The following is a 21486-nucleotide window of genomic DNA, read 5'->3' as shown; positions in this document are numbered from 1 at the left end:
GGCGTTTAAGCTCCTGAAAGGCCTCAACAGCCTCAGAGGACCAATTAGTCACATCAGCGCCTTTCTTCGTCAAATCGGTCAGGGGTTTAACCACACTAGAGAAGTTGACAATGAAACGGCGATAAAAATTAGCAAAGCCCAAAAATTTCTGAAGGCTCTTCACAGATGTGGGTTGAATCCAGTCATGAATGGCTTGGACCTTAACAGGATCCATTTCTATAGACGAAGGAGAAAAAATAAACCCCAAAAAAGAGACCTTCTGAACTCCAAATAGGCACTTAGACCCCTTCACAAATAGAGCTCTACTCTTGGGCTCCCTCCTGTGGTTTTGAGTGGTATGGCTGCTTCTTGGATTTAGCATCAGCAGCTGTTTTCACTGATCGTCTTTCTGGCTCTGCTATATTAGTCTGGCCTTTTCCCTAATTCAATGCCAGTTGTCAATTGTTGAGCTTGGAGTCATGGCTCTCTGAGGATTTCCCTGTCACTCTGACCATTTCAGCAAAGCTAAGTCCTTGCTTGTCTTTTTGCAGTTCACTTGTTGTGGACTTTGTTGTTTAGCACTTTCTATGTTTTGCTCGTTTGTCCAGCTTATCAGTATGTATCTAGTTAGCTAAGCTGGAAGCTCTGGGCAGCAGAGTTTGCCCTCCACACCTTTAGTCAGGTGTGGAGATTTTTGCATTTCTCTGCGGTGGACTTTTTCTAGTTTTTATTACTGACCGCACAGTGTTCTGTCCTGTACTAATTCTTTCTAGCTAGTAGTGGCCTCCTTTGCTAAATCTTGTTTCATACTACGTATGTCATTTCCTTCTCCTCTCACAGTCATTATTTGTGGGGGGCTGTCCTATCCTTTGGGGATTTTCTCTGAGGCAAGATAGCTTTCCGGCTTCTTCCTTTAGGGGTAGCTAGATCTCCGGCTGTGACGAGGTGTCCAGGGAGTGACAGGAACATCCCACGGCTACTGCTAGTGTCTGTGTTAAGATCAGGAACTGCGGTCGGTATAGTTACCACCTGCTCAGAGCTAGTCGCATGTCGCTCCTTAATCACCAGACCATAACAGTTATGACAATTTTAACCTGCTGAATGGGATCACCAGAGGAACGAGGCTTCAGAGCAAAAAACAGTTTACAGTTGTTTTTAAAACTCAAAAATGTGGATCTGTCCCCAAAAAACAAATCAGGAGTAGGAATCCTAGGCTCTAAAAGCGGAGTCTGAGTAATATAATCAGAAATACCCTGTACCCTAGCAGCAAGCTGGTCTGCACGAGAAACTAATCCCTGAACATCCATGCTAGCACAAGACTCCTCAGTCACCCAGAGGAAAAGAGGGAAGAAAAGCCAAAGCAGACTACAGAAAAAAAAATGGCTCTTTCTTCCCTTCTTCTGAGAGGCATTTAACTCATTGTTGGCCAGTTGTACTGTTATGATCTAGTAACCTTGGAGCCGCATGAAAGACTTTCTCAGGAGTAGGTGGTACCTGTACTGACCGCAAACCCTAAACTAACACCGCAACTAGAAGTAGCCGTGGGATGTACCTAACATGTCCTAGACACCTCGACACAGCCGGAGAACTAAATACCCCTATAGATAGAAATGGGAATTCTATCTTGCCTCAGAGCAGAACCCCAAAGGATAGGCAGCCCCCCACAAATATTGACTGTGAGTATAAGAGGAAAGACACACGCAGGCAGAAAAACAGGATTTAGCAAAAGAGGCACTTCTAGCTAAATAGAAAAGGATAGGACAGAATTCTAAGCGGTCAGTATTAAAATCCTAAAAATATCCACAGCAGATAATACAAATATTCCACATCTAACTAAAGACATAGAAAGTATATCTGCATCTCCTGAGAATTCAGCATGACTGAAAAATCCAAACTAAGTCTAAGCTGGACAAAAACACAATAAATTGCACTGAATTGCAAAGCACACTGCATGTGTGCACAGAGACAAAAAGCAGACACTTATCTTATCTGAATTTGGCAGCAAGGCATGAGGAGCCAGAGAGAGATGCAATCCCTCCAAGTACAATGGACAACTGGCACTGACTCATGGAGCCTGCACACCTAAATACCTAATAGAGCTGCAATCAGCAGAAACACCTGCCCAGATTACAACCCCAAGACCACTGCACTACCACCAACAACCACCGGAGGGAGCCCAAGAATTCACAACACCTGTTGGCTATTTGCCATGAAACGCTTGCTTGTTCGGTGATTAAGCTTCAAAAGTTTGTCAATTTCAATACTGCTGCATCCCTCTGCAAGACATCTCACAATTTTGGACTTTTCAGAGCCCGTCAAATTTCGCTTCTGACCCATTTTGCTAAAGAAAAGGAAGTTGCCCAATAATTAAGCACACCTTATATAGGGTTTTGATGTAATTAGACAACACCCCTCCTTATTACAGAGATGCACATCACCTGATTTACTTAATTGGTAGTTGGCTCTCAAGCCTGAACAGCTTGGAGTAGGACAACATGTATAAAAAGTATCCAGTGATAAAAATACTAATAATTCTGCACACAGTGTATGTTGCATGTATGTTGCATGTATGTACTATGTTGCATGTTGTATGTATGTAGTATGGTGCATGTATGTAGTATGCTGCATGTATGTAGTATGATGTATATTGCATGTTGTATGTATGTTGCATGTACAGTTGTGGCCAAAAGTATTGACACCCCTGCAATTCTTTCAGATAATACTCAGTTTCTTCCTGAAAATGATTGCAAACACAAATTCTTTGTTATTATTATCTTCATTTAATTTGTCTTAAATGAAAAACACAAAAAGAATTGTCCTAAAGCCAAATTGGATATAATTCCACACCAAACATAAAAAAGGGGGTGGACAAAAGTATTGGCACTGTTCAAAAAATCATGTGATGCTTCTCTAATTTGTGTAATTAACAGCACCTGTAACTTACCTGTGGCACCTAACAGGTGTTGGCAATAACTAAATCACACTTGCAGCCAGTTGACATGGATTAAAGTTGACTCAACCTCTGTCCTGTGTCCTTGTGTGTACCACATTGAGCATGGAGAAAAGAAAGAAGACCAAAGAACTGTCTGAGGACTTAAGAAACCAAATTGTGTGGAAGCATGAGCAATCTCAAGGCTACAAGTCCATCTCCAAAGACCTGAATGTTCCTGTGTCTACCGTGCACAGTATCATCAAGAAGTTTAAAGCCCATGGCACTGTGGCTAACCTCCCTAGATGTGGACGGAAAAGAAAAATTGACAAGAGATTTCAACGCAAGATTGAGCGGATGCTGGATAAAGAACCTCGACTAACATCCAAACAAGTTCAAGCTGCCCTGCAGTCCGAGGGTGCAACAGTGTTAACCCATGCTATCCGTTGGCGTCTGAATGAAAAGGGACTGTATGGTAGGAGACCCAGGAAGACCCCACTTCTTACCCTGAGACATAAAAAAGCCAGGCTGGAGTTTGCCAAAACTTACATGAAAAAGCCTAAAACGTTTTGGAAGAATGTTCTCTGGTCAGATGAAACAAAAGTAGAGCTTTTTGGGCAAAGGCATCAACATAGAGTTTACAGAGGCTTTCAAAGAAAAGAACACGGTCCCTACAGTCAAACATGGCGGAGGTTCCCTGATGTTTTGGGGTTGCTTTGCTGCCTCTGGCACTGGACTGCTTGACCGTGTGCACGGCATTATGAAGTATGAAGACTACCAACAAATTTTACAGCATAATGTAGGGCCCAGTGTGAGAAAGCTGGGTCTCCCTCAGAGGTCATGGGTCTTCCATCAGGACAATGACCCAAAACACACTTCAAAAAGCACTAGAAAATGGTTTGAGAGAAAGCACTGGAGACTTCTAAGGTGGCCAGCAATGAGTCCAGACCTGAATCCTATAGAACACCTGTGGAGAGATCTAAAAATGGCAGTTTGGAGAAGGCACCCTTCAAATATCAGGGACCTGGAGCAGTTTGCCAAAGAAGAATGGTCTAAAATTCCAGCAGAGCATTGTAAGAAACTCATTGATTGTTACCGGAAGCGGTTGGTCGCAGTTATTTTGGCTAAAGGTTGTGCAACCAAGTAATAGGCTGAGGGTGCCAATACTTTTGTCTGGCCCATTTTTGGAGTTTTGTGTGAAATGATTAATGTTTTGCTTTTTGCTTCATTCTCTTTTGTGTTTTTTCATTTAAGACAAATTACATGAAGATAATACCAAAGAATTTGTGATTGCAATCATTTTCATGAAGAAACTGAGTATTATCTGACAGAATTGCAGGGGTGTCAATACTTTTGGCCACAACTGTATGCAGTATGTTGCATGTATGTAGTATGTTGCATGTATGTAGTATGTTGCATGTATGTAGTATGTTTGTGTTTTTTTTTTTTATAAGTTAAACACATTAGCTGGATGATGGGGCTACTACTGTCCCATCATTGGCTAATGTGTCAATCACTTACTGTAGCAGGCATAGCCGGATGGGACTTGTAGCTGTTGTTGATGCCTGCACACACACAGTACCACACACACCCGGACAGGCCGCAGACGGCCCGGACGGCCCGCAGACCCGGCACGGAGAGCTCACAGACCACCCGGACAGCCCGCAGACCCGGCACGGAGAGCTCACAGACCCCGCCTGCACACACACGCACACAGTCACCGCCCACACTCTTTCCCCCCTCCCGAACTGCAGCGTTTCCTCCTCAGCTAAACCGCAGATCTTTTTTTACATCTGCGGTTTTGCTGTGGAAGTGCCCGACTCAATACAAGTCAATGGGTGCAGAAATGCTGCAGTTCCGCACAAAGAATTGACATGCTGCGGAATAAACAACGCTGCGTTTCCGCGCATTTTTTTCCGCAGCATGTGCACAGCGGATTTGGTTTTCCTTAGGTTAACATGGTACTGTAGACCGCATGGAAAACTGCTGCAGATCTTCAGCGTCAAAAACGCTGCGGATCCGCGGTAAATACCGCAGCGTGTGAACATGGCCTAAGGGTTATTGTATCCGAAACGTGTAAGCATTCTGGGTTTCTTTGTTTTTTATTTATATACACGTTCTTCCAATATTTTTATCCTATATTAAAGAGGTTGTCCATTACTTCTACATTGATCGGCGAGGGTGCCGGACCCTGACCAATCAGCTGTTCTCTGTGTCTGCAGCCGCTAGTTGGAGCTGCTCGATTGCTGAGATGCTCTTTTGATAGTGGCTGCAGCAATGTAATACAAATCCGCATTTTGATTTGACTAGAAGGCTGATATGTGTTACCCTGCTGCAGCCATTATCTGAAGACTGAGCAGTTCTGGCTGCCGCCGATATCGCCAGGAACAGCTGATTGGGCAGGGTGCTAGGTGTCGGACCCTGACTGATGACCAAAGCTTGTCTAATGCATGATGAGTTGTGGTGTTCCTTAAACCAGAAATCTTTCTCCATGGAAGGGCAAGCCACTCGTCAGATGCTCCTAATTCTTCATAACTCAGGATCGTATGTGACACCACTACGCCCCCTCATCAAGACCTTTGACTAAATTGCCGGTCTTAAGAGCCAGAGACCTTGATTTCATTGCTATCACTTACTGTGCTGTTTTTTTTTTTAGTTTTGGTAAAATCACTGTTTTAGCAGCAGGAGATTATTGCTGTAGGACTAGTAAACCTTCTGCCATGTAGTCCATATTCTTCACGACTGTATAGCCCTGCCCCCACCACTGATTGGCTGCTTTCTGCCTATGCACATTGTTACACGACTGTCAATCAGTGCTCTGGGCAGGATTATACACCGCTCAGCCCTCAAATAACTGGTAGCTCTACTTCAGATTAATCAGTGACTTTTTTCAAAGCTGCAGCAAGCAGCCTAAATGGTAAAATTGCTGAAATCAAATGTTCTCAGTGTATCGTTCCTGTAGCTATAAAACTGATAGGCAGCCTATTGGGACCTGCTTTTTGGCTTCCAACACATTGACTTCATCTGACTGTTCACTTGCTGCTGGGTATATCCCATCACTTGTCATACCTATGTTGTTCATTCATAGGTTATAATGTTCTGGCTGATCGGTGTGTATATATAAAATATAGGTATACGCTTTATTTCCCCCATCGTGACCAATGTTTTTTTTCACTCTGAATCCAAAGCAATGTACCATTTCCAATGTAAATAATCCTGTATAACCGCTGATCGTGTGGTCCACTACACAGGTGTCAAGCAGGCATGCTGCGACTTTCTGGAGTCTCAGCTTGATCCATCCAACTGTTTAGGGATTCGCGACTTTGCGGAGACCCATAATTGCTTGGACCTGATGCAGGCCGCTGAGGTGTACAGCCAGAAGCACTTCCCTGAGGTGGTACAGCACGAGGAGTTCATGTTACTGCAGCAAGAGGAGGTGGAGAAGTTAATCCGATGTGATGAGATTCAGGTAGGGTCTGTATACTGTATGCGGCTTGGGCCTTCTTACTCTGGGTTGCCAGTTTACAGCATATTATTTCAATTTAATTTATTTGTTTTGTCTTGAAGATTGATTCTGAAGAACCGGTGTTTGAGGCTGTTTTAAACTGGGTGAAACACAACAAGCAACATAGGGAAAAATGCCTTTCCCAACTTCTTCAGTACGTGCGCATGCCTTTGCTGACTCCACGGTACATCACAGATGTAATAGACACAGAGGTATGTGGCAAATAGGTGGATATTCTTTTATCTTCTGTGTTTTCCCACTGTTATACAATAATTTGTCCTATTTTTTTCCGTGTTTACATATTTGCAGCCCTTGATCAAATATAGTTTACAATGCAGAGACCTGGTGGATGAGGCTAAGAAATTTCATTTACGCCCAGAGTTGCGGAGTCAAATGCAGGGTCCAAGGACCCGAGTACGTCTGGGTAAGTTCAGGAATCATTCTTATGTCAAGGTCCCTATTTTAGCGTTGACTCTTCAGTCATCCAGTGTAAGATCTTAGGTGCGGTCCTAAACTGTACAGGGAAGACTGACAATCACTGATTAGGACTACCTCCTACTGCTTAAGTCAAAATATTTAATGAGTAAAATACAAGTTTGACGGAATCTTTTTCAGCTCAAACCTATGTATTAATTGAGCTTCTCTTTCTGTAGAGCAGTGTTTCTCAACTCCAGTCCTCAAGAGCCACCAACAGGTCAAGTTTTCAGGATTTCCTTAGAATTGCACAGGTGATAATTTCATCACCTGCTCAAGCAATAGTTCCATCACCTGTATAATAGTAAGGAAATCCTGAAACATGACCTGTTGGTGGGTCTTGAGGACTGGAGTTGAGAAATATTGCTCTAGATTGATGCTCCGCGATTGAACACAATTTCCAAGCTGACATGTCATAGAAAACATTGTATACAGAAGCTCGTCAAATGATGGATTTTATTGCTACCGTTGGTGTAGAACCTTTTTGTTAGTCTCTTGACTAATTGGCTCATGAATTACACATGAGCAACACAAATCCGAAGAAGTTATTCTGCGATTGGATATTTATGAGCTTGAGCATGTTCATGTAGCCACAAGCCTGTTTAGTGTCAAATAGAGCTGTATAAAGGCTCCCATCCACATTAGATAAGTTACTGAACCCCTCAATTTCAGTAGGACTACATCTAATGTCTATAAGTGGGGGCACCCGACTCTGTCCCCAACTTATTTTGGAAGAGAGGTGAGGATGGGGCAGATAAAAGTGAAATATGAAGATAAGCTGCCACCAGAGGTTTTTGGCAGTGGCTTTCTATGCTCTTCCCTTTGAACGCCTGGTCGAACATTCATGAATGATGAAGTCTGGAGAGCGGGATGGGATCTTGGGGCATCTTGAGTCTATTTTTATTTCTTATCTCTTTAGGATACAATATTAGTTTCCCCGAAAAAGACACTGTGCTGGGTGATCAGGAGCTTAAAGGGAACTTGTCATGTCCTGAAATGTTATTTACCTGAAGATATAGGGTAATCTGTAGGTAAATATAAACCCTGTGTAGCTTACTGGAAGCATTTCTATAGGGACGCTGACAGCGGCATTTAACTAGCGCTTACGGCCATCGGGTCGGAAATGAGCGCATCGCTGACCCCCGTTACATGATCGGGGGTCAGCGATGTGTTGGCATGACAACCAGAAGTCTATTGAAGATCTCTGATTGTTGATGCCGGATTGCTGTGAGCGCCACCCTGTGGTCGGCGCTCATAGAAATGCAGTAAACCTACTACATAGGAGCGATCTATGCATCGCTCCTATGTAGCAGAGCCGATTGAGTTGTGCCAGTTTCTAGCCTCCCATGGAGGCTATTGAAGCATGGCAAAAGTAAAAAAGAAAATGTAAAAAAATATATAAAAGTTAAATCGCCCCCCATTTGCCCCATTCAAAATAAAACAATAAAAAAAAAAAATCAAGCCTACACATATTTGGTATCGCCGCGCTCAGAATCGCCCTATCTATCAATAAAAATCAAGGATTAACCTGATCGCTAAACTGTGTAGCGAGTAAAAAATTAGAAACTCCAGAATTACGTTTTTTTTGGGCGCCGTGACATTGCATTAAAATGCAATAACAGGCGATCAAAAGATCTTATCTGCACCGAAATGGAATCATTAAAAATGTCAGCTCGGCACGCAAAAAATAAGCCCTCACCCAACCCCAGATCACGAAAAATGGAGACACTATGGGTATCGGAAATGGCTCAATTTTTTTATTTTTTTTTTATTTTAGCAAAGTTTGGATTTTTTTTTACCACTTACATAAAAAATATCCTAGACATGTTTGGTGTCAGTTTTAGCATTTAGTGAACCTAGCAAGAAAGCCAAACAAAATACAAGTGTGGGATTGGACTTTTTTTTTGCACTTTCACCACAATTGGAATTTTTTTTCCCGTTTTCTAGTACATGACCTGCTAAAACCAATGACGTCGTTCTAAAGTACAGCTCGTCCCGCAAAAAATAAGCCCTCACATAGCCAAATTGACGGAAAAATAAAAGTTATGGCTCTGAGAAGGAGGGGAGCGAAAAAAGCTGGGGTCATTAAGGGGTTAATGGATGGCTGACTATAACCATTGTGCATCGGACCTGCCAAAGTAGGAGCCACATTTACAGGCATGTATTTAATTCTCTTATTTTTATCTATTTTTTAAGGAGCTAATGAGGTGCTGCTTGTCATTGGAGGATTTGGTAGCCAACAGTCTCCTATAGATGTAGTGGAGAAATTTGACCCCAAAACACAAGAGTGGGGTTTCCTTCCGGTGAGTTTCATAGGATTCTGGTAGTGGTTTTCACACCATCTCTTTATATGATTTTTATCTTGTGGTGTAGAACCATATTCTCTGTCTTATATATTTTTCACAATTTTCTTATTTTTGTATTTCACCTGATGCTTCATTTTGCTTGTAGTGATATTCACTGTACAGGACACATCTATTCTAGGTCTTGAGGACACAGCAATTATTTTTTGTAGTTTTTGCATCAGAGTGCAGTGTGAGCCATAGCTATGTGGTCTAATGTGGGTATATAAAAAAGCAGCTATTCTGCAATTGTTCTTAAGAGTAATCATCGGTTTTATTTAGTTTTTTTCATAAATCAATGTACACATGACAATAAACTTCGTATTATATCTTATCAGACAAATCTGCTTTTCTCCTCCTGGATAGATCTTTCAGTCTCAATATTCTCAATTGATAAGTAATCTGTCTTCAGTGTAGATAGTCTTTTCCCTTTTAATCCTTTTTAACGCTTTTTTGGGGGGTAGCCTAGAAAAAAAAAACAATTATTCCATTATGAGTATGCTGTGTGGTATAAATAATAGTTTTATGTAAAGATTGAAATGATGCCAATTAGCCTTTCTATTTTTATATATTTAATTTATTTAAGGGTTGGTCACTTCCTTTCATTTAACAAATTTATTAGGGATGTGATTTTGTGGCATTTACTAATATATTACACTATTATTGTACAGTGGCTTGCGAAAGTATTCACCGTCTTGGCATTCTTGCTGGAAATTCACTTCATAACTATTCACCCTACCTAAAGTCGGTACTTTGTAGAGCCTCCTTTTGCAGCACCTTTATGTTCCTTTGGATAAGTCTCTGAGCTTTCTACATCTTGCGCATTCCTCGTGGCAAAACTGCTCCAGCTCCTTCAAGTTAGATGGTTTCCTCTAGTGAACAGCAATATTCAAGTCTGACCACAGATTCTCAATTGGATTAAGGTCTGGGCTTTGACTAGGCCACTTGAGAACATTTACACGTTTCCCCTTAAACCACTCGAGTATTGCTTCAGCAGTGTGCTTTGGGTCATTGTCTTGTTGGAGTATTTACTCAAGAATATTCCTGCATTTTGCCCCACCCATCTTCCCCTCGACTTGGATCATTTTCACTGTCCATGCTGCTGATAAACATCCCCACAGCATGATGCTGCCACCACCATCTTTCACTGTGGGGATGGTGTTCTTGGGGTGATGGTTTGGCGTTAGACACAGCATTTACCTATGTGGCTAAAAAGTTAAATTTTGGTCTCCTCTTCCCAAAGCACATTCCCCCATACATTTGTGGAGTCTCCCACATGTCTTTTGGCAAACTCAAAATGAGCCTTACAATTTTTGTGTGTAACTAAAGGCTTTTTCTGCCCACTTTTCCGTAAAGGCCACTTCTATGGAGTGTACGGCCTATTGTGGTGGTATGGACAGATACTCCAGTGTCTGCTTGGGAACTCTGCAGCTACTTCAGGGTTATCTTTTGGTCTTTGTGCTGCCTCTCTGATTCATGCCCTCCTTGCCTGGGCTGAGAGTTTTGGTGGGCGGCCTTCTATTGGCAGGTTTGGTGTGCTACCGTGTTCTTTCCATTTGATGATAATGGACTAGATGGTGCTCCAGGGGCTCATCAGAGATTGGAATATTTTTTATAACCTAACCCTGACTTGTACTTCTCAAAAACTTTGTCCCTCACGTGTTTGGAGATCTCCTTGTTCTTCATGGTGTTATCTGGTTAGTGGTGCCTCTTGCTTAAAGGGAACTTGTCACCCCCAAAATGGAAGTTGAGCTAAGCCCACTGGCATCAGGGGCTTATCTACAGCATTCTGTAATGCTGTAGATAAGCCCCGATGTATCCTGAAAGATAAGAAAAAGAGGTTAGATTATACTCACCCAGGGGCGGTCCTGCTGCTGTCCGATGGGTGTCGCGGTCCCATCTTCATAGGATGATGTCCTCTTCTTGTCTTCACGCTGCGGCTCTGGTGCAGGCGTACTTTGTCTGACCTGTTGAGGGCAGAGCAAAGTACTGCAGTGCGCAGGCGCCGGGCCTCTCTGACCTTTCCGTCGCCTGTGCACCGCAGTACTTTGCTCTGCCCTCAACAGGGCACACAAAGTACGCCTGCGCCGGAGCTGCGGCGTGAAGAAAAGACAACGTGATCGTAAGAAGATGGGAGGCCCCGGACCGCGGCGCCCACCGCAGCTGGACCGCCCCTGGGTGAGTATAATCTAACCTCTTTTTCTCATCTTTCTTATCTTTCAGGTTACATCGGGGGCTTATCTATAGCATTACAGAATGCTGTAGATAAGCCCCTGATGCCGGTGGGCTTAGCTCAACTTCCATTTTGGGGGTGACAGGTTCCCTTTAATGGTGTTGCAGCCTCTGTGGCCTTTCAGTAAAGGTGTGTGTATACTGACAGACCATGTGACACTTAGATTGCACACACGTGGACTTCCTTTCAATAAGCATGTGACTTATGAAGGTAATTGCTTGCACCAGAAATTTCTAGGGGTTTCATGGGAAAAGGGGTGAATACATATGCACATGCCAATTTTTAGTTATTTGATCCCATAAATTTAATTGATTCCTATATTTTTCTCACTTCTCGTCACCAACTTAGACTATTTAGTGCAGATGCATAACACACAAATCGGATTACAAAAATATTTAAAACAAGTTGTAATGTAAGAAATTAGGTAAAAAGCCAAGGGAGATGAATACTTACACAAGCCACTGTAGATTCTTTCCTGTAATTGCTTTTGTAACCTTCCACAGCCTGCACAGCTTCCCGGGCCACAAAAAGGCTGCTGTTGGAGCAGCATGCGACCAGACCTGACCATCAGTGTAACCTGGCTCCATCTCTGTGCTATTCATGTACGGTGGATGTCACCAACTGGTTACTATGACTGATGATGAGACAACTGCTTCTCTCCAGTGGCAGTATGGAGGCAAACCTTAGACAATGCTGACACGTGTAATAGACCATAAAGTGAACAGAGCTGGTTGGCACAGCAAGTGAGATCAAGTATTCTGAGATACTTAAAGGGATCCTGTCACCATGAAAATGCAAGGCAACCTGCAGGCACCGTGTTATAGAGCCGGGAGAGTAGATTGATACAGTGCCTTGAAAAAGTATTCATACACTGTGAACTTTTCCACATTTTTTCACGTTGCTCCCACAAACTTAAATGTATTTTATTGGGATATGCCAACACAAAGTAGCAAGTATTTGTAATGTTTAAAGGGATCAAAGAAGTATCGTTTCTCCTTGTGGAGAGTGACATGATAAGCATGTCGAGGTGAGGAGACTTAAAGCCGCAATGCTCCTCTGGGAAATCTGCAAATATAAAGGGTTAAAGGGTTGACATTGACTGTTAGGATTGCTACTTCCAATAGGTGGCACTAAGAATTCTAGTCCTCTTCCTCTCTGAAGAGACAATGTGCTTAATGTTTAAAGGAAATTATACATGGTTTTCTAAATATTTTACAAATAGAAGTCTTAAAATTGTGACGTCCATTTGTATTCAGCCCCCATGAGTCAATACTTTGTAGGACCAACTGTCTTCAGTTACTGCTGCAAGTCTTTTGGGTTATATCTCTACCAGCTTTGCACATCTAGAGGCTGACATTTTTGCCCATTCCTCTTTGCAACCACGTCTAACTCGATGAGATTGGATGAGGGGAGCATCTGTGAACACTAATTTTCAAGTCTTACACAGATTGCCAAAGGGATTTAAGTCTGGACTGTAACTGGGCCATTGAAATATAGGAACATGGTTTGAACTAAACCATTTGATTGTATCTCTGGCAGTATGTTGTGGGTCAGTGTCCTCCTGAAAGGAGAATCTATGCTCCAGTCTCAAGTTTTTGCAGCCTTCAACAGGTGTTTTACAGGATTGTGCTGCATTCATCTTTTCCCATCAACTCTCACCAGTTTACATGTCCCTGCTCAAGAAGAGCATTCCCACAGCATGATGCTGTCACCACCATGTTTGAAGTTGGGGGTGGTGTTTTTCAGGGTGATATGCATCCGCCACACATAGTGTTTGCATTTACCCTAAAAAGTTCTACCTTGGTCTCATCTGACCAGAGCACCTTCTTCCATGTTCTAGCTATGTACCCCTACATGGCTAATTTCTTCATATGTGATCATCTAACAGCTATACTTAGAGATAAGGTACATAAATTGATTATCCTAGGCAGAATACAGCAGCCATATTCCCTTTACCCTCCCTCGGGCATCTTTCCTCCTCCCCATCCCACCACCTTTTCTCCTTTCTGACAGCTCCCCTTATTGTTCTGTTTTCCATCATTTTATTCAAAAGTTTGTACTGTTACTTTGATGTATAATAACTGTTTGACCTTACTTTCTATTGAAAATATTAAAAAAAGAGAAAGGGTACAATGTCATATCTTAAATTATCCCGTGCCAACCTGTATCGCACCCTGAAAATTCATGAAAGGGAAAAGAAACATAAAATCACATGCTCTATAAAACAAAAAAATCAAATTAAACCTAATAAACAATTTCTGCCACATTTTCTAAACCTCTACATATTTGCAACGTCTTTGATAAATATTTTTTTTCATAAAAGATGTTTTGAGGGACTGTATCTAACCAATACACATTAACTGTTAGTAAGTTTGGTCACCAAAATCGATATGTACCTCTGAGGGGTGACTGATAATGTCGTACTTACTGCTCTTATTATCTCTGCTCTGTAGAGTATTACTCGCAAGCGCCGCTATGTAGCAACAGTATCACTTGGGGACCGTGTCTATGTTATTGGAGGATATGATGGCCGTTCCCGCCTCAGCTCCGTGGAGTGCTTGGATTACACCGCAGAAGAGGATGGCGTGTGGTACTCTGTGGCCCCCATGAATGTAAGGCGAGGCCTTGCTGGAGCCACTACATTAGGAGGTACTGGAATGGTAAAATACTGTGGCAATCTTCGAAAACGATGATCATTTATTGGCATGGGTTTGGGCATGGTGCCATGAGCGCTGGACCTTGGTATCTCTAGGTTTTTTTATTGTGAATGATTGAAACGTGTAACATTGATTTATATTTTCTTAGATATGATTTATGTCTCTGGTGGATTTGATGGAAGTCGTCGGCACACCAGTATGGAACGCTATGACCCGAACATTGACCAGTGGAGCATGCTTGGTGATATGCAGACTGCACGTGAAGGAGCCGGCCTTGTGGTTGCCAATGGGGTTATTTATTGTCTAGGTGAGTGAGGGAAGAGGCGCCCGATTGGCATGGCCGGGCACTGGTTTTCCATGATTTCACTTTGCATGTGACTTTCAGGTGGTTATGATGGTTTAAACATCTTGAGTTCTGTAGAAAGATATGATCCTCACACCGGGCACTGGAGCCACGTGACGCCCATGGCTACTAAACGGTCAGGTAAATAAGACGACTTGTGTCTTTTGTTTTTCTGTAGCTCCTCAAGGATATGTGCCATTGTTTGTTCTGTAATTGCAGGTGCTGGGGTGGCACTTTTGAATGATCACATCTACGTAGTTGGCGGTTTTGATGGCACTGCTCATTTGTCATCTGTGGAAGCCTACAATATCCGTACAGACTCTTGGACAACAATGACTAGCATGACTACACCACGCTGTTATGTTGGAGCCACAGTTTTACGTGGTAGACTATATGCCATAGCTGGGTATGTACTTCGACTTTTGACTCTAGTTTTGCTAGAATCCTTGTATTATCTGTTGTAGATAAAGCGGTGCTCATAATGCTAAGCTGTGTATAACCCCGCCCACAGCCCTGATTGGCAGTTTCCTGTGACAATCAATGTTGGGGGCGGGGTTACACCAATTAGCTGGCCTGCCGTGCATGTCAGTCCAGTCCTGCGGTGAAAATTTCCTGATAAAACACTGATTGTATTGAAACTGCAAACACAGCCCAGCAAGTGATACATCCCTGGATTCAGGGTCTCTGCTCCTATACTATGCTGCTTTCAGATTACGGTAAGTAGCAAGAACCTGCTGACAGACTCTATTTAAACAGGGATTTCTAGGATCTTGTTATTGAGGGCCTAATCTAGTCATGGCTTGGAGCTTAACTGACTTCATAAAAAGATTTAAAACCTTGGTATTTTTTCTCCAGTACCTACACTCTCGTTCATAAAAAAATAAAATAAAATTGCATGAGTGAGGCTCCGTAGATCCACTATAAATTATTCCAGTGTGGGTAAAATTCTATGCCAATCTTGATAAATCATAGCCAAAAACAGTAATGTTCATTGGAATTTAAGGCCTTCACTCCTTTTGGAATAACAACCTGTCAGGACTCTGAACATTTTTTACCTTTTGTGCATTACTGCCCTTTTCCAAGATGGCGTCTTTGGTCTCATGTGCACTGTGTCTTCCTGCTATAAAACTCCACGCCAGCCTTCAGTCTGTGCTAGAGTATTCTGCCTTGCATCCAGCTCCTGACCTCTGATTACTCCCTGGCTATATACCTGCTCCTGTGAACCTGTGTGGTGATCCTGCTACTCTGCTCTGAGTTCCTGCTGCATACACCAGTTCCAGTAATCCTCCTTCATCTGCTGCTCGTATTTACTTCCATCTGCATTTGCTGGACATGTAAGCTGCTGCTACTGCTGCAAAAACCTGAGACTATTAACCATTAACTATTATCCCCTGACGAAGGATTAGCGTCCGAAACGCGCGTCGGGGTGCACTGTATCTTGGAGGGACGGACGATTACAGGTATTATTATTGATTTCCCGCATACCCCTCTACGTTGGATTTACCTTCCTGTGACATATCAGCTCTGTATATTGATGCACGGCTTCTGAATCTTTCTGTGGTGTCCAACGCACCTAGGCATATTTAGTTACACTGTGCACCTTACATGTCATAATTTCTTACATTTTCTTTGGCCACGTTATCACTTTACCATTGTAGATCCCATCACATTGTCAATTATTATCCTGCCCCTATATATATTTTTTCACACATCACATCATCTTTTGTCTTGTGAATTTTTTTCATATTGTTTTTTCTTATACTCACCATTTTTTGCATTGTTGTATATTTACATACATTTGGTAAATTCTTACAAAGGTTTGCACTATTTTTTTCTGTTTGCAGGATTCATTACTATGGAGATGTGATTATTTTTGCATCCATATTTACTTGGCACTATGCACTTTTCTCTCTGCGTGGTTGCACATACTTAATTATTACCCCCTTTTATATATGTATACTGGTGAATGTTTGGATAGCTACATTTATATTGGGTCAATGCATGTCTCACGCTAAGGTTTAACTCCAATTGTATACAGTCCGTCCTCAATATATATATAGTTTTATTTATTTTTTTATATATCTTTTGTCTCCAAGTACAGGCACTGTGTTAGTGCCATTGCCATATATATCCAAATAAAGGCATTTTTTATACACTATCTTGTCCTTACTACTAGATTATTATTATTCTTTTCTCTATCCTTGGTTCTTTTTTGTTGTTGGTTGCTATTTATCCCGAGTGGTTTGCCACTCATTTCTTTGTGTATTGGCCATATTCCACTTGTATATATTATTATTATCCTAATATATATATATATAATATGTTTTTAGTGTTTGTGGGTTGGTACTGTACACTTTTTCAATTATTAACCAGGCCTCCCTGGTTGAGCTAAGATATGATTTGAACTGCCTTATAAGCTTAGCTATCTGTGTTTGGACTAAGACAAGGATTTATTCGTGTCAAGTATCCTCAAGAATAACTGTGCTTCATAGACTTTCTGCGTGATTGCATTTTCCTCTGAAGTTTCTTATAGACTGCTGAGCTGCATTTGATATTTGCACCAAGTGTTGTGGACTTGAGTTTCTCTCTGCACCTGTTTGAATCACCGTGTGATAATATAGACTTTACCACTTATAAAACTGTGTCCTGTAGTTGTCTTGTTCCACGCAAAGAGTCTCCTGAGTTATCCCCTATAATTATTACACAACCTTTAGTGAACAGCTGTAATGATGGGGGTGCAGTTGGGGAAAGTTGACTGTAACTTTTTTAATTTGCCTGAATTGACAAGCACCAAATCTATCAAATATGTATGGAGTATAAGAAAATGTTTGTTTTTATTTATTTTTGTAAATAGATAACTGTTTTAAGAGTATTCCAGTTACTAGAAATTCTAGATGGGTGATAACTTTTAGATCGGTGGAGGTCTGACCACTGGACACTTTTGTTCACTGTCTGCTGTACCCCCGCTTCATTCATTCTCTGAGACTGCTGGAGTAAGCAGAGTACAGTGGTCGCTTTCTCCTGTAGTCCAGTACAGAATGAATGGCACAAAGGTAGAGTATGTACACCGCCGCTCTATTACCTTGCTTTGGTGACTGATGGGGTCTCACTGGTTGGACCACTACTGAGTTAGAAGTTATCACCTATATTATGTATAGCTGATAACGTGTAACCAAAATACATCTTTAACCCCTTCATGACCGTGGGATTTTTCGTTTTTCCGTGTTCGTTTTTCACTCCCCTCCTTCCCAGAGCCATAACTTTTTTATTTTTCCGTCAATTTGGCCATGTGAGGGCTTATTTTTTGCGGGACGAGTTGTACTTTTGAACGACATCATTGGTTTTACCATGTCGTGTACTAGAAAACGGGAAAAAAATTCCAAGTGCGGTGAAATTGCAAAAAAAGTGCAATCCAACACTTGTTTTTTGCTTTGCTTTTTTGCTAGGTTCACTAAATGCTAAAACTGACCTGCCATTATGATTCTCCAGGTCATTACGAGTTCATAGACACCGAACATGACTAGGTTATTTTTTAGCTAAGTGGTGAAAAAAATTCCAAACTTTGCTAAAAAAAAAAAAAAAAAAAAAAATTGTGCCATTTTCCGATACTCGTAGCGTCTCCATTTTTCATGATCTGGGGTCGGTTGAGGGCTTATTTTTTGCGTGCCGAGCTGGCGTTTTTAATGATTCCAATGCGGTGCAGATACGTTCTTTTGATCGCCCGTTATTGCACTTTAATGCAATGTCGCGGCGACAAAAAAAACCGTAATTCTGGCGTTTCGAATTTTTTTTCTCGTTACGCCGTTTAGCGATCAGGTTAATGCTTTTTTTTTATTGATAGATCGGGCGATTCTGAACGTGTCGATACCAAATACGTGTAGGTTTGATTTTTTTTTTTAATGATCTATTTTGATTGGGGCGAAAGGGGGGTGATTTAAACTTTTATATATTTTTTATTTTTTTCACTTTTTTTAACTTTTTTTTTCACTTTTGCCATGCTTCAATAGCCTCCATGGGAGGCTAGAAGCAGGCACAGCACGATCGCCTTTGCTACATAGCAGCGATCTGCTGTTCGCTGCTATGTAGTAGAAAATCAGGTGTGCTGTGAGCGCCGACCACAGGGTGGCGCTCACAGCTACCGGTGATCAGTAACCATAGAGGTCTCAAGGACCTCTATGGTTACAATGGAGAAGCATCGCCGACCTCCGATCATGTGACGGGGGTCGGCGATGCCGTCATTTCCAGCCGCCCGGCCGGATGCGGTAGTTAAATGCCGCTGTCAGCGTTTGACAGCGGCATTTAACTAGTTAATAGCGGCGGGTGAATCGCGATTTCACCCGCCGCTATTGCGGGCACATGTCAGCTGTTCAAAACAGCTGACATGTCCCGGCTTTGATGCAGGCTCACCGCGGAGCCCTGCATCAAAGCAGGGGAGCTGACATCGGACGTACTATCCCGTCCGATGTCAGTAAGGGGTTAAGTAAGACCCTCTGGAGACTAACCTCTATAACCCATACCTGACGTAGGATGTGCTGATATGTTATAGGTCACGTGTGGATGTGTAGAACGGACCCAGGAGCTGAGCCTATCCCATACCGGGTTGGATAAGCTAGCTCCAATCACTGCTGCTTAACCATGTAAATGCCGTTGTCGCCCTTTATAAACTGACACGATTGCAGGGAGCTGATGGATTGCCATGATAACTGGGAGTCTACTAAAGGCCTCCATAGCCGCCATCTTGTTTCTATGAAGCCCTGGGCTTCATAGGAGAATAGTAATTTTACTATTACTATGCAGTACTTCAGTACATAATACAATTGATCGAAGGTTCAAGACTTAACTAAAAAAAATAAAGATGAATATTTAAAAAGAAAAAAACATATTTGGCATTTTGCTACCTATAAAAGTTTGTTCTATGAAAATATAAAATTACTTAACCCCTATGGTAGTTGTGCCGTAAAGCAAAAAACATCCTAATTGCTGATTTTTGGTCAATGCCTTTCCCTCCCCAAAACTGCATACTAACCCCCTCACAACGTGGCTAATTTCCGTTTTCATTTTTTCCCTCCCTTTCTTCCCAGAGCCATAGCTTTTTTTTATTTTTCTGTCCACATAAACCTATGAGGGCTTGTTTTTTTGCAAGACATGTTGTACTTTTGAATGACGCCATTCATTTTACCATATAGCAGGGGAAAAAATCTAAGTGAAATTGTGGAAAACAAAAAAAAACCCACAATTCTGCCATTGTTTTTTGTGAATTTATGGTGTACATTATGTGGTAGAGATGACATCGCGATATGATTCTGCACATTGGTACGGATACAGCGATACAAAAATGTCCAGTTTTTAAGTTATTTTAGTGGTGCAGAAACAATCAGAAGTTTTTTTTTTTAAATGTTTTGGTTAAGCCGCCATAGTCTGAGATTCGTAACGTTTTCATTTTTCGGTCAATGGAGCTGTGTGACGGCTTATTGTTGTTGGGGCGAGACATTTTTATTATCCCATTTTGACATAGAAATTACATTTTGATCACTTGTTACAGCATTTTTGTAGTACTGTAGTGACTAAAAAAAAAAAACCTTAATTTTGGCATTTTTTATTTTTTCCACTTACAGGGTTTACCGGTCAATTATTTTTATGTTTTGCTAGATCGGACTTTTCTAAATACGGCTATAGCACTTATCTATTTTTTTTAATTATTATTATCACTTATTTTTAATGAGGGGGTGGGAAGGTGATTTGAACTTTATTTTTTTCATAGCTTTTTTTTTTTTTTTTTTTACTTTTCATTGTACTTAGGAGACTTGAGCTTGCGATCGTCTGATCACTTATACTATAGACAGCAATATCACAGTGTTACTCAAAACTTCAACTCGTCCCACAAAAGCAAGCCCTCATAGAGCTATATTGGCAGAGTAATAAAGTTATGGCTCTTGAAATGAGGGTCAGAAGAAATAAAAGCGCAAAACAAAAAAAATCACGTGGCCTGGAAGCAGTTACATTTGAAAACAACTACTAGATATTTGTGCCGCCATAAAGGAAACTAATAGGTCGTCACGTCCTGCTTGAGTAATCCTGCAGCCTGCTTGCTGCACCTTTACCTTAGTTGCGCTCGTCAGCTACGTTTTCTGACCTCGGTATTAACTCTTAATTCTTTTTGGTTTTAGGTATGATGGTAATTCACTACTAAACAGTGTTGAATGCTACGACCCCGTCCTGGACAGCTGGGATGTTGTTACCTCCATGGCCACTCAGCGCTGTGATGCTGGAGTCTGTGTACTTCGGGAAAAATGACGACCGAGAATGCAATACTGGAGCTAGATTATCCTGCTGGTCTTTACTATGTGGAAAAACGTGAATATAGACCTTGCGTAAAATCTGTAAAATATACATCCTGCCAACCACTGGAGCTTAATGAGACTTTCAGAGATAAAGATCTTTCAAAACTGTGAAACAAAATGTGCCTCATTGTAGTGCCACAGACGCATTACAGGTGTGGCTGTGATAAGTTCCAACTAGTACTACCCTGTGCCAAGGCAGTGCCACCTGACACATGCACGAATATGCACTTAATTAAAGCATACATTGTAAATACCAAAGGACGACTTGTTTATTGCTGTATTAGTACAGGAACGCCCTCGTCTCCGCCTGTAATACTGGTGCCGACGTGAGAATTTCTGGGATATTTATGTACTTCGTTATTTTTAAAATCCACAATACGGTGTCACAAATACTGTCCTTTTTTATTTAGTGCTTGTTTTATGGTCTTTACCAAGAGGCAGGATTCTCTGGAGGGGTGTAAAGGCAGGATTCTCTGGGGGGGGTGTAAAGGCAGGATTCTCTGGGGGGGTGTAAAGGCAGTATTCTCTAGGGGGGTGTAAAGGCAGAATTCTCTAGGGGGGGTGTAAAGGCAGGATTCTCTAGGGGGGTGTAAAGGCAGGATTCTCTAGGGGGGGTGTAAAGGCAGGATTCTCTGGGGGGTGTAAAGGCAGGATTCTCTAGGGGGGTGTGAAGGCAGGATTCT

The 21486-nt window shown here is 41.9% G+C and overlaps 1 protein-coding gene across 1 annotated transcript in view; it reads left to right on the top strand.

The window, feature by feature from the left end:
* KLHL12 (kelch like family member 12) overlaps positions 1-21061 on the top strand; it is a 106874-nt gene extending 85813 nt beyond the window's left edge. The window contains exons 5-13 of the mRNA XM_077295332.1: positions 6160-6377; positions 6476-6625; positions 6723-6837; positions 9084-9190; positions 13916-14111; positions 14268-14426; positions 14505-14603; positions 14682-14868; positions 20630-21061. Of these exons, the coding sequence (XP_077151447.1) occupies positions 6160-6377; positions 6476-6625; positions 6723-6837; positions 9084-9190; positions 13916-14111; positions 14268-14426; positions 14505-14603; positions 14682-14868; positions 20630-20756 (1358 nt within the window). The 3' untranslated portion in view covers positions 20757-21061. The remainder of the gene's footprint in view (positions 1-6159; positions 6378-6475; positions 6626-6722; positions 6838-9083; positions 9191-13915; positions 14112-14267; positions 14427-14504; positions 14604-14681; positions 14869-20629) is intronic.
* The last annotated feature ends 425 nt before the right edge of the window (positions 21062-21486 follow it).

The sequence above is a fragment of the Ranitomeya variabilis genome, chromosome 3, assembly GCF_051348905.1.
Source record: "Ranitomeya variabilis isolate aRanVar5 chromosome 3, aRanVar5.hap1, whole genome shotgun sequence".
In the NCBI taxonomy this organism is placed as follows: Eukaryota; Metazoa; Chordata; class Amphibia; order Anura; family Dendrobatidae; genus Ranitomeya; species Ranitomeya variabilis.
Note: the sequence above shows the minus strand (reverse complement) of the source record. Positions and strands in the feature narration are given on the sequence as shown.